This window comes from Schizosaccharomyces pombe (assembly GCF_000002945.2).
Source record: "Schizosaccharomyces pombe strain 972h- genome assembly, chromosome: I".
Classification (NCBI taxonomy): Eukaryota; Fungi; Ascomycota; class Schizosaccharomycetes; order Schizosaccharomycetales; family Schizosaccharomycetaceae; genus Schizosaccharomyces; species Schizosaccharomyces pombe.
Window position 1 is genome coordinate 4,372,732 of NC_003424.3, and position 11,540 is coordinate 4,384,271.

Consider the following 11,540-nt stretch of genomic DNA (forward strand, 5'->3'; position numbering starts at 1 on the left):
AGAATCTAAACCCCTTTTCATGCATGTAATTCAAGGGATTTGGAAACGGAGTATATACCACACTCAATGAGGGCTGTTGAGGTATTAATTTGCGATGTTCACTGGATTGCTATAAGGAGCTTAACAGAGTAACGCAAGATTGGTATTACGAATTGTATAAACACTATATTATATAACATCTAGTTTATTTTATGAGAGCAAAATAAACAATAGTATAAACCAGATAAAATAAAGCGCTCGTTTAATTAGGCGCTTGATGAAAGGTTTTTTAAAGAGGTGGGGAGAATGATAAAAAACTTGAACAGTATTAAATGAGAATAATCATGGGTAAAGCAAATGGAACAGCAATTAGCAGAATGAATAATTTCAATTTGGTGAAGGATCGAATGGTTTTAGCCTCTGATTTAGCAGTTAACGTATTCCAAAATTGTTGACCTCCAGGATGTTCACGTATATCGTATCCCAATGGAGCTAACAAGGTAGGCAAAACATAATGAGTAGTAACTGTAATACTTGGAACAAATGTTATTTCTGGAAGAAGAGTCGCTGTAAACTGGGGTAATGAAGTTTCGATTTTGCTGGTAGGATATAAAACCTTTAATGAACGTTAGTAGTCTTTTAGACAATGAAATAACTTACAATGGGAAATCCGTTAGTGATGACAACTTTAAGCGTGCCGTCAGTGTTCACAACATATTTTTGGTTGTTAATGATATCAAAAAACGTGTCCTTAGGAGATGCGCCAAGCGGTTTGAAAACGATTGATAGACGCTCTTCGTTATGAATTCCATAGTTGTTCAAAACGGTAATAACATTCAACTTTTGAACAACTATGTGGTGAATTTTGACGCTTAGGATAGTAGATCTAGTGTTCACATAATTCTCTTCCTGACGTTGAACGGACTTCCTGAACCGATTTAGGATACCAATAAGCTTATAGTATACATTCTCCATATCAAAATTTGATAGCCAAAGAGCTTCTCTATTAAACGGATCATGGTAACTGTTGAAATTTTGTTCGGTACCATAGTAAATAATGGGTATACCGTCCCACATCATCACAAATGTAATTGCATTCATAATTCTTGCTTGGTCGGTGTTATTGTGGCTTATTCTTGGTAAGTCATGATTTCCAATAAACGTTCCCAACACATTGATATCATTGCACTCTTCGTTTATTTGGTTAATTGCGATTGCTAAAGCCTCGCATTGAAGACCAGTGTTGTTGAATGCCCAAGTAATTGGCCAGTAAAGAGGGAAATTGAGGAAAGAGTCTAAACCAGAATTTTGGTAATCACAGGCTTCTGCTGGCGAACCAGTGAAATATTCGCCGATTGTAAATATATCCGCTGCTTTCGACATTCGTAACCAGAATTCTATCGGCGCATGCTTAATTGCATCAAACCTGATACCATCGATATCATATTCTTGCACAACGTTTTTTATCCATTTCTCTAAAACGCTCAAAACTACTTCGTTTTCTGTATCAACATCAGCCAACAGTAAATTCTCATCACCAAGCCAGCACTATATCATATAGTTAGTTCACTGTCGTTCTAAAAAACAATATAACGAGACTTAACGACCTGTACAGGCTAAGTCTAGGTTGTAGGAAAAATCGTTTAGTCTGTATAATTTGGCATACATTTTGAACACTTTCAATGTCGTTGCTTTCATAATCAACCCAGCAGTGAGGATGAAAGAAAGAAGCATCATTGAAGGGTATAACTTTTTCAAAGCTCATTTGTTCCAGCGGTCCGTTTATCGCCATAGAATTGATAGCCACGTCTAGTAAAATCCATATGTCGCGTTTATGCAATTCTTGTATTAGCTCCATAAATTCTTCCTTTGTTCCAAAGTGGTGATTAAGCTCATAGAGGTTGGTTGTCCAATATCCGTGATAGGACGAACCGTCAATATCATTTCCTTCAACATTTTCAAAGATTGGTGAGATCCATATCTATCATTATGTTAATCAAGTATTTGGGTAAAAATACATACTGCGTCAAATCCCATGCCTTGGATGTAATCTAGATGATTTCGAATTCCATTCCAAGTTCCCCCGCAGTACATAAATCGAACGGGATCGCATGGAATTCTCTCTGTTGCACCTTCTTCTAAAGAAAATCTGTCGGTGATTATTTGATAAATTGATCTGCGTTTCCACTCTTCAGCAGAATGTCCTGCATATGCTGGAATAAATGCAAAAAGCAGCATCCAACCAATTCTGAGACATATATTTCTACGGTAATTCATTATTAATCAATTTTTTTACCTTTTGGTTTCTGATTGAATTATGGTGTTGTTTGTAACAATTTTGCTTCTTAAATTTCAGAGGAGTTTGTGTGAATGCATGTAAACAAATACGTGTTTACTTTTTATTTGCGCATAGTCAACAACGATTGTTATCAAACAATTAGCTATTTGCTACTTTAAATTGCGCACACATCACTACTGTTGTTTTAGTAAACAAACAATATAGTTTGATTATATTCATATTCAACATTTTGTTTTGCGCAACACATGGACATACTGAAATCAGTATAAGATAAATAACTGAAGAACCAGTATTTTTTTTCTTTTTCAAAGATTATCTATTAAAATTCTATAAAAGAAACTTCATTTTAAATACTAGAGTGATCGTTTTTTCCCTTTAATCACTAGTTTAAGTCTGAAGACTTTACCTTCTATCTTTTGTGCTCCTATCAAATTTGTTAAAATCTTTTTACTTTTTCAACTATTTAACTAGATTTTTACACTTAGGGATATGGCGTACCCTCTTGTTGTTTCTTTCTTTTTGTATATTGTTATACTTGACAAACATGCTTGGTGCGCTCCTTTCAATAATCTCCTTACTGATTGGAATTTGAACACTAACGTTTCTGCTCTTGATCCATCGGATTATTGGGGTGAATGGGAGAATCATGAATTTTTTCCTAGCCCAGAACATTGGAGATTTCCCATTTATACTATTGCTATTGACAAATGGGTCGATGGAGATCCAACCAATAATGATTTTAGTGGAACAAGATTTGAATACGACATTTATGAGACAGAATTTAGAAACGGTGGAGATATAATTGGTGTGCGTCAATCTTTAGACTATTTGCAAGGTATGGGTGTTAAAGCTGTTTACTTTGCTGGGACACCTTTTGTTAATATGCCTTGGGGAGCTGATCAGTATTCTCCTCTTGATTTCACGTTACTTGATCCTCATTTAGGGACGATTAACGACTGGAGAGGAACAATCGAAGAAATGCATAGTAAAGGCATGTATGTAATTGTGGATCTCACCGTTGCTACATTAGCCGATCTGATAGGTTTCGAGGGTTTCACAAACACTACTACTCCGTTTACTTTTATTGAGCATAACGCTCTTTGGAAAGGAGAAGATCGGTATGCTGATTGGAATTTCACAAATTCGTGGGACCCTGACTGTGAATTGCCTAGATTTTGGGGCGAATCTGGTGAACCTGTGGTAGTAGAATGGACGGGTTGTTATAATTCGGACTTTGACCAGTATGGTGATACTGAAGCGTTTGGTAGTCATCCTGATTGGCAACGTCAACTCTCAAAATTTGCATCTGTTCAGGACCGGCTTCGTGAATGGAAACCTTCGGTAGCATCGAAACTCAAGAGGCTTTCATGCTTGGTGATTTCTATGCTTGATGTAGACGGTTTTCGCATTGATAAGGCTACCCAGATGACAGTAGATTTCCTTGTAGATTGGGCCAAAAGCGTTCGTCTCTGCGCAAATCGATTTAACAAAAGTAATTTTTTTATACCTGGAGAAGTCACTGGTCCCTCAAGCTTTGGAGCTATATACTATAACCGGGGTAGACAGCCAAATCAACGTCCCGCAAATTTAATCGATGCGCTGAATGCTACTTCTTCTGATAATGTTTACTTCCTAAGAGAAGAAGGTGAAAATGCTTTGGATGCATCCGCTTTTCATTATTCAGTTTACAGGATTATTTTACGATTCTTGAGAATGGATGGTTTAATGGAGATCCCTTACGATCTCCCTGTAGATTTGGCTGAAGCATGGCACCAAATTGTGATAAATGAAGATTCTTTCAATCCCAAAACTGAAAAATATGACCCTCGCCATTTATACGGTGTTTCAAATTACGATGTTTTCCGCTGGGCATCGGTTGCTGATGGCTCTCGCCGATTAATCTTAGGAACAATGATGACATTTTTTTTGTTTCCTGGTGCGCCTCTAATATATTATGGTGATGAACAAGGACTGTACGTTTTAGATAACAGTGCAAACAATTATTTATATGGCAGACAATCCATGGCTGCGGCTCCGGCTTGGTATATTCATGGCTGTTATTCTGGATCATCTTCTACTTACCCTGCTATTGACTTAAGTCCCGCGAAAATTGGTTGTTTAGATATTTGGAATTCTTTAGATCATTTTGACCCTTCAAGAATTGAGCGACAATTATTTATAGAGTTTCAAGATATCAGGTCTCGATATAGTGCGCTCACTCACGGCTGGAAATCGGAACTTTTAGGAAACTGGACCAATATTGAATATCTGCCAAATAGCGGCATAAATCCCTCCAACGTTGGTACGTTTAGTATGGTGAGGGGTGCCATTAATTCATTGCAAAATATAAGCTCAGAATACAATTTTCCTGGAGTTAAAACATCTTCCTCAGACGTTTGGATATTGTTTACAAATTCAAACGTGAGCGTGAATTTGAAATCAAATTGCTTTTCAAAAGAAGCCATTGTATCCCCGTTTATTAGTGGTACAAAAATTAAGAACTTGGTTTACCCCTATGATGAGTATCAACTTGAGGCGTCTTCTCATTTTTCACAAATTTCGAATACAGAGCCTATGGGGTGCTTGCCAGAGCTAGGATTGGATGGGTATGGTTATAAACTGTTTGTTCCGATTAATGAATATATTCCTCGTCGACCGTTTATTACGAAATTTTCTCCAAGCCATGATTCAAGATTAGTAATCCCATTAGAAAAATTGAGGATAATTGTAGAGTTTTCTGAAGAAATGGATTGCAAATCAATTTCAAAGTCGTTGTTAATTACATCCAAAACTCTGAATGGGGATTCGCCTGTACTTGATGAGAGTTCAGTAACTTGCCAAAAGATAAATGACAAAGACCGAGTAAGGTTTTCAGGGCAATCAAGCAGTTTGTTTCGCTGGTCGGCAACCTTCTCCAATATTGCCGATGGAATCCATCGGATTTCCTTTAATAATGCTAGTACAGCTGACGGCAAAGATTTCACTCATTCGGTGGACCATTTTCTACTTCGCGTGGGAAGTTTAAATAATCCTATAGTTTTTTCTTCTGCTAATTATTCATATGATTTGCTACAAAAGGAGAATAACTCAGTATATATTAAACATGCGGCTATAGGTGCTGATATGTTCCGTTATTCATTAGATTTTGGCTCTACGTGGACGGAATGGCAAACTTACGATGGAAACAATACTTATTGCAATTTATCTGGTTGGAGTCAAAGCAGTCGCTATGGTTGGAAAGGCCATCATATAATGGTTCAGTATTGGAGTGAGTTGACAGGATCTTCCAATTATATGCAAGAGTCGGACCTTGAATATCCCTATAAACGATGGTTTCCTCATGTGTTTATGGACAGTGATTATACGCAGTGGACTCATGATTCAGACATACGCAATAGAATGCTGCCTTTGGAAAATGGAAGTTTCTTGGGATATCACATAGCAGACGTCTATCCATCAGCTCTCCAGTTCAATGTGTGGGGATTGAATAAGGATGGTAAAGCCGATAAATCATTCATTTATGGTAGTCTTCAAAACAACAGTTTTCTATCGAGAGTTAGTCCCTCATCTCTTGAAGAAAATGTTTTCTATATTCAGCATCCTCCACCAAAGTCATATTTATCTTGGTCTGTTACATTCGATCCTCAAAGGAGGCGTTATTACATTAATCCTTCGGGATGTGTGTTTGTTTCACTTGGAATATATCTTTCTTCTTTGATTGTTCCATTACTAACTGGAGTTCTGGCTGTTTATATATTTAAGAAGAAATTTTATCATGTGAAGTTTAATGCATTTGGAACAAGTAAGCAAAATTTGCATTTTCGCCAACATGATGTTTTAGGAATGAAAAATTTATTCAACTTTTCCTGCTCAAACAAAATCAAAGGAGAAGAAGTTTTGAACGATGGCGACAAAGGCAAAAGAAGGACTGTTCTTCTTGCAACACTTGAATACGATATCCCTTCTTTGAATATTTGCATCAAAATTGGCGGATTGGGCGTCATGGCGCAACTAATGGCCCGACATTTAGAACATGAAGACATCATTTGGGTGATACCTTGTGTCGGGGATGTGTCTTACTCAAACGTTGAAGAAGATGATCCTATCGAAGTAGTAATCATCGACCAAACGTATTTCATTAACGTTTATAAATATGTGATCGGAAACATAATATACATACTCCTTGACGCTCCAATTTTCCGAAGACAAACAAGCGGAAAACCGTATCCATCTCGTGCTGACGATCTAAGCTCGGCTATTTTCTATTCTGCTTGGAATCAATGCATTGCTAGTGTAATATCAAGAAACAATATCGATTTATATCACATGAATGATTATCACGGTTCTCTTGCTCCGCTATATTTGCTTCCAAAAATAATCCCAGTGGCACTGTCTTTGCACAATGCTGAATTCCAAGGACTTTGGCCCCTTAGGAACTCTTCTGAGAAAGAGGAGGTTTGTTCGGTTTTCAATATATCTAAATCTGTTTGTTCTAAATATGTTCAATTTGGTAATGTTTTTAATCTGTTGCATGCTGGCGCCTCATATATTCGAATTCATCAAAAAGGCTACGGAGTGGTGGGTGTTTCCAGTAAATACGGAAAACGATCTTGGGCTAGATATCCCATATTTTGGGGATTGAGGAAAATCGGTAAACTCCCAAATCCCGACCCAGCAGATAATGGTACCAATTTTAAAGACCTTGACGCGAATTCCATGAATGAGTTTGAAAACATCAAAGCAAAACATAAGCGTTCAGCTCAAGAATGGGCAAATCTCAATATTGATCCTGAGGCAGATCTTTTGATATTTGTGGGTCGATGGACGTTGCAAAAGGGCATTGATTTAATTGCAGACATCACTCCTACCCTATTAGAAAATTTCAATTCCCAAATTGTTGTGGTTGGCCCTGTCATTGATCTTTATGGAAAATTTGCTGCTGAAAAGTTCACGGCTTTAATGAAGAAGTATCCTGGTCGAATATACTCTAGGCCTCTCTTTACTCAACTTCCTTCTTACATATTCAGTGGCGCAGATTTTGCTTTGATACCCTCAAGAGATGAACCTTTTGGTTTGGTGGCTGTTGAATTTGGTAGGAAAGGAACATTGGGTATTGGTGCCAAAGTTGGAGGCCTTGGACAGATGCCGGGATGGTGGTATACCATCGAATCTAACACAACTGCACATTTGCTCTGCCAGTTTGAAGAAGCCTGTCGTCAAGCCTTAACATCTTCAAAGTCTGTGCGCACCAAACTTCGAGCTATTTCTACTATTCAGCGGTTTCCTGTTTCTGAATGGGTCTCAAAGCTTGATACTCATGTGAGAAATTGTATCAAGTTCAGCCATAAACAAAACTTAGAAGAAGACTTTATTCATGAACCTGTAATAGATGTTGATGAATTTGCGATATCGTCATCAAAAGATATTGATGCAGATGAAGATTTAGAAATTATCGGAAGCTCAGATAACAAAGCGATTGATTCAAACGGTGAAGGATTTTTAATTGAAAAAGATAATATTGGAACGGGAAGCTACTCAAATCAACAATCATTTGACTTTAAAAGTAGCGAAAGTGATTCATTTCCCCAGAAAAGCCCTTCGGTCGAAAGTTTTTCTATAATTGATAACGATAATCCTTTCCACGAAGGACAAAATTCTTCTACTGGTTACAAGGACATTGTGCAAGGGCTTTTGGCTGAAAATGGTGTTTCAGAAGCTGGAGTTGACGTTATGACTTCTATAGTTTCATCCACTATTCCAATTGTATCAAACCATCAAACTGAAGGTTCTCAAATGTTTAATGAAATCTCATCTGTGTCGTCTATTCATGTATACCATGATGAATCACAACCGCCAGTTGAAATGCCAGCTGAAAGTGACACTCCCTTACAAAATAAATTATACCATCCAGGGATGTGGTCGTCTTCTGACATTAGAATACCAAATAATAGCTCTCAATTGAGTATTGATTCAGTTCGATCCGGTATGCGACCATTTTCACTTTCCAAGGTACCTCATCAATTTGATGATGAGGAGGGAAAAGCGCTTCAAATATTTCGAGAGAAATTAAAAGATCTTAATTGCAAAAATTCTATGAACGAAATGTGTATTGAAAATTTTCTCATGAAATGTACTAGAAAATATTTTGATGAAGTCCGAAAATTACGACTTGGTACTTTAAAACCTGAAAATCTTCAATTTGTTAAGGACCCATCTAGTTTGGCTTTGGAAACTAACCTTTTACCAGCATCCGACACAATTGAGGAAAAGAACGACGTAGGTAATAAACAGGTGAATTCGCATATATTAGATCCAGGGTTTCTCAAAGAAGAAGAATGTGTATATGAATTTGAGCAACTTCATGGACTTCGAAAGGCTTTACAAGTTGAAATTTATGGATGGCCATTATATACAATTTTGCTAGCTATTGGACAAGTGTTAGCTGCTACCTCTTTTCAACTGAATTTATTTTCAGATACGCCTGATCAGCCAGAATACCAATCCTATATCGTGTGTAGTGTTTATATCAGTGCATCTCTATTCTGGTATATTTTGCATTCTCTCGTACCCAATATTTACGCACTTTCAACCCCATTCATAATTTACGCTACTGCGTTTGCTTTAGCTGGCCTTACAACGTTTTCAAGCCTCGGTGATTCACGTCTTTGGATTTCACGAGTTGCAACCTGGATTTATTCAATTGCCTCTGGGAGTCAAGCTTTGTTTTTTTCTTTAAATTTTGGTAATGAAGGAAGATATGATATCTTGTATTGGATTGTGAGAGCTTGTTTTATTCAAGGATCGCAACAAGTATGGTCGGCAGCACTTTGGTATTGGGGTTCTTACTCAACGGATAAACCAAATAGAATGGGAGTTTCGGGAAAATTAAACCCACAGCCATGGATGGCAGCCATTACATGGCCAATAGCTTTGGTTTTACTCGCGATCGCTTTTGTTGTGTATCGAGGTTTGCCTAATTTTTACAGACAATGTCCTTCAAAAATACCAGCTTTCTATCGTTCCTTGTTTCGCCGTCGGTTGATAATGTGGTTTTTTATTAGCGTTTTTCTTCAAAATTACTGGATGTCATCGGTGTATGGTCGATCGTGGGCCTTTATGTGGTCTGCACATAATGTACATAAATGGGCTATGTTTTTACTAGTCATTTTGTTTTATGTTGCTATATGGATTGCTTTGGTGGCATTACTTGCTTCTTTGTCCAGATACCATTCTTGGATCCTACCTATTTTGGGATTAGGATTTGGAGCTCCTCGCTGGTTACAAACATTATGGGGCACGTCAAATATTGGCATATACGTACCGTTTTTAGGAAAAGGTGCACCCTATTTATCAAGAATGCTGTGGCTCTATCTTGGCTTATTGGATACAGTTCAAACTGTCGGTATTGGAATTATATTATTGCAGACACTAACAAGAGAGCACATTACTGTTGTTTTAATAACCGGGCAAATTGTCGGTGCTATTGCAAGTATGGTAGGTAAAGCCAGCTCCCCATCAAAATTTGGACCAGGGGATGTCTTTATAGATTTCACACATTGGAGCGTTAAGGATGGTCCCCAGATCCTTGCAAGCATTCCATTTTGGGTATGCTTGATTTGTCAATTATCTGTTATTATCGGTTACTTCCTGTTCTTTCGCCGTGAAAATTTAAGTCGACCTTAGATATTTACTTTTCTTTGAATAGAATAGTGTCAAATTTTATATATAGAATTAATGATTACTTAATATTACCTCTGTTATTAGCAGTTTTAGCCGTAACAGCAATGTAAAGTAAATGAAAACTTTGATTTTATAAATAGACTAAACAAATCATTCATAAAGCGGCAAAAAAGTAATTCCTATCGATTCATATATAATTGATAAGTGCTTTTTGAATAGTCATAGGACTAATACTAGGTTTTGGTAGGACTTTGAACGAAATTGGTACTTAATATAATAGGTAAGAACTTCAATGTGCGTTTTTATGTATAACTGTAATAATGAAATATGGAAAATATAATAGAAAAGCTACCAAATGTCTTATTACATGTAAGCGTTGAGATATAATGAACTTTTATTATAATGGACGCGTTGAGTTGTTACATGAATATTCGCAGCCATTCGCTATTCACTTAACACCGACGTGCTTTGGGACTTGAATTAGTAAACCAAAGCTACATTATCTTTAGAAAAATGGAAGGAGTACGGTCTGATTTTTATTGTTATAGAATTGAAATGTTAACTAGACTATGTAGAGTTTTCAGTCTCGTCTGCAATCTATAATTCAACGAACTGGTGAAACGACAGCTGAATCGACTAATTCTTGGTATAATAGGTTAAGAACCTCAATGCCATGGTCAAATGACTATACAGAAATCCCTACAAATGCATCAGGTGGAAATTCTTATTTTCAAAGCTCAGAATTTAGTTTATCTAGATGGGAAAGGTATATGCTGTTTGGCATATGCCTTCTAGGAAGTTTAGCATGCTACGCGATTGCTTGTTTTATGTTTCCTGTTTTAGTACTGAAGCCTCGAAAGTTCGTATTGTTGTGGACTATGGGAAGTTTGTTGGCAGTTCTGGGGTATGTTATAGAAAAGCCAAATTCAATTTTGGTACAATCTCTTTTTTGAAATGTATACATCCCCTATTGTAGAACATGGGTTTCGTATTATAACTTTGCAGTAATCTGGCCTCTATGATTGCTACTTTTTTTTCGATTGCTAACTTATTTCTTTAGCTTTGCAATTGTTCAAGGTTTCGTAGCTCATTTTCGACAATTAACTACTATGGAAAGATTGCCTATTACGCTATCATATTTTGTTACTCTATTAGCTACTATCATTGCGACCATTAAAATCAAGTCTACTATTCTTAGCATCGTTTTTGGAGTCTTACATATATTATCATTTGTTGCGTATTTGATTGCGTTCTTCCCATTTGGAACAAGAACGGTATCCCTTGGCACTAGAATGGCATCTCGGTCTCTTTCGAACTGGTTGCCCTGAAACTTGTTACGATTTAATAATTTTTTCTTACTTATAATATCGACTTTAGGTATTCCAAATTGCTGACGAAGTCGATACTTAATAGTTACCGCTCTTTCATTATGATTTATCCCCATATCCTATTGACCGAATCTGTTAATATTTCCTACTCGCATTAAAATAGTTGGTTCTTCTTCCCTGTTATAAGCTCAGTTTACAATGATAGATATGATTTGATTTTTTAATAAAATGTAGAATTGTATTGGTACAACCCA

General features: G+C 36.8%; 3 protein-coding genes and 9 long non-coding RNA genes across 12 annotated transcripts; 5 read left to right on the top strand and 7 right to left on the bottom strand.

Annotated features, from left to right (window-relative positions):
• Positions 1-23: 23 nt before the first annotated feature.
• On the top strand, positions 24-614 carry SPOM_SPNCRNA.3969. Its single transcript, NR_193330.1, has one exon. It is a non-coding gene; the product is annotated as a non-coding RNA (long non-coding RNA).
• aah2 (alpha-amylase 2) lies at positions 308-2,256 on the bottom strand (the record flags this gene model as incomplete). The annotated part of the gene is made up of 4 exons (NM_001019980.1): positions 308-595; positions 640-1,527; positions 1,646-1,960; positions 2,002-2,256. 4 exons carry the CDS (start codon positions 2,254-2,256, stop codon positions 308-310), a joined length of 1,746 nt encoding a protein of 581 aa, NP_594551.1.
• SPOM_SPNCRNA.3970 lies at positions 1,370-1,605 on the top strand. The gene has a single exon (NR_193331.1). It is a non-coding gene; the product is annotated as a non-coding RNA (long non-coding RNA).
• mok11 (cell wall alpha-1,3-glucan synthase Mok11) lies at positions 1,632-10,044 on the top strand. The gene has a single exon (NM_001019981.3). It carries the CDS (start codon positions 2,768-2,770, stop codon positions 9,959-9,961), a length of 7,194 nt encoding a protein of 2,397 aa, NP_001018282.1. The 5' UTR covers positions 1,632-2,767; the 3' UTR covers positions 9,962-10,044.
• SPOM_SPNCRNA.982 lies at positions 1,658-2,573 on the top strand. Its single transcript, NR_151376.1, has one exon. It is a non-coding gene; the product is annotated as a non-coding RNA, possible alternative UTR (long non-coding RNA).
• On the bottom strand, positions 2,660-6,034 carry SPOM_SPNCRNA.3971. The gene has a single exon (NR_193332.1). It is a non-coding gene; the product is annotated as a non-coding RNA (long non-coding RNA).
• On the bottom strand, positions 6,144-8,098 carry SPOM_SPNCRNA.3972. Its single transcript, NR_193333.1, has one exon. It is a non-coding gene; the product is annotated as a non-coding RNA (long non-coding RNA).
• On the bottom strand, positions 8,750-9,714 carry SPOM_SPNCRNA.3973. The gene has a single exon (NR_193334.1). It is a non-coding gene; the product is annotated as a non-coding RNA (long non-coding RNA).
• Positions 10,045-10,096: 52 nt separating the features above from the next.
• Positions 10,097-10,312, bottom strand: SPOM_SPNCRNA.3974. The gene has a single exon (NR_193335.1). It is a non-coding gene; the product is annotated as a non-coding RNA (long non-coding RNA).
• A 100-nt stretch (positions 10,313-10,412) lies between these two features.
• sft2 (transport protein Sft2) lies at positions 10,413-11,508 on the top strand. Its single transcript, NM_001019982.3, has 3 exons — positions 10,413-10,480; positions 10,534-10,862; positions 11,019-11,508. Exons 1-3 carry the CDS (start codon positions 10,472-10,474, stop codon positions 11,284-11,286), a joined length of 606 nt encoding a protein of 201 aa, NP_594553.1. The 5' UTR covers positions 10,413-10,471; the 3' UTR covers positions 11,287-11,508.
• On the bottom strand, positions 10,473-10,998 carry SPOM_SPNCRNA.3975. Its single transcript, NR_193336.1, has one exon. It is a non-coding gene; the product is annotated as a non-coding RNA (long non-coding RNA).
• On the bottom strand, positions 11,152-11,532 carry SPOM_SPNCRNA.3976. Its single transcript, NR_193337.1, has one exon. It is a non-coding gene; the product is annotated as a non-coding RNA (long non-coding RNA).
• Between the last annotated feature and the right edge of the window lie 8 nt (positions 11,533-11,540).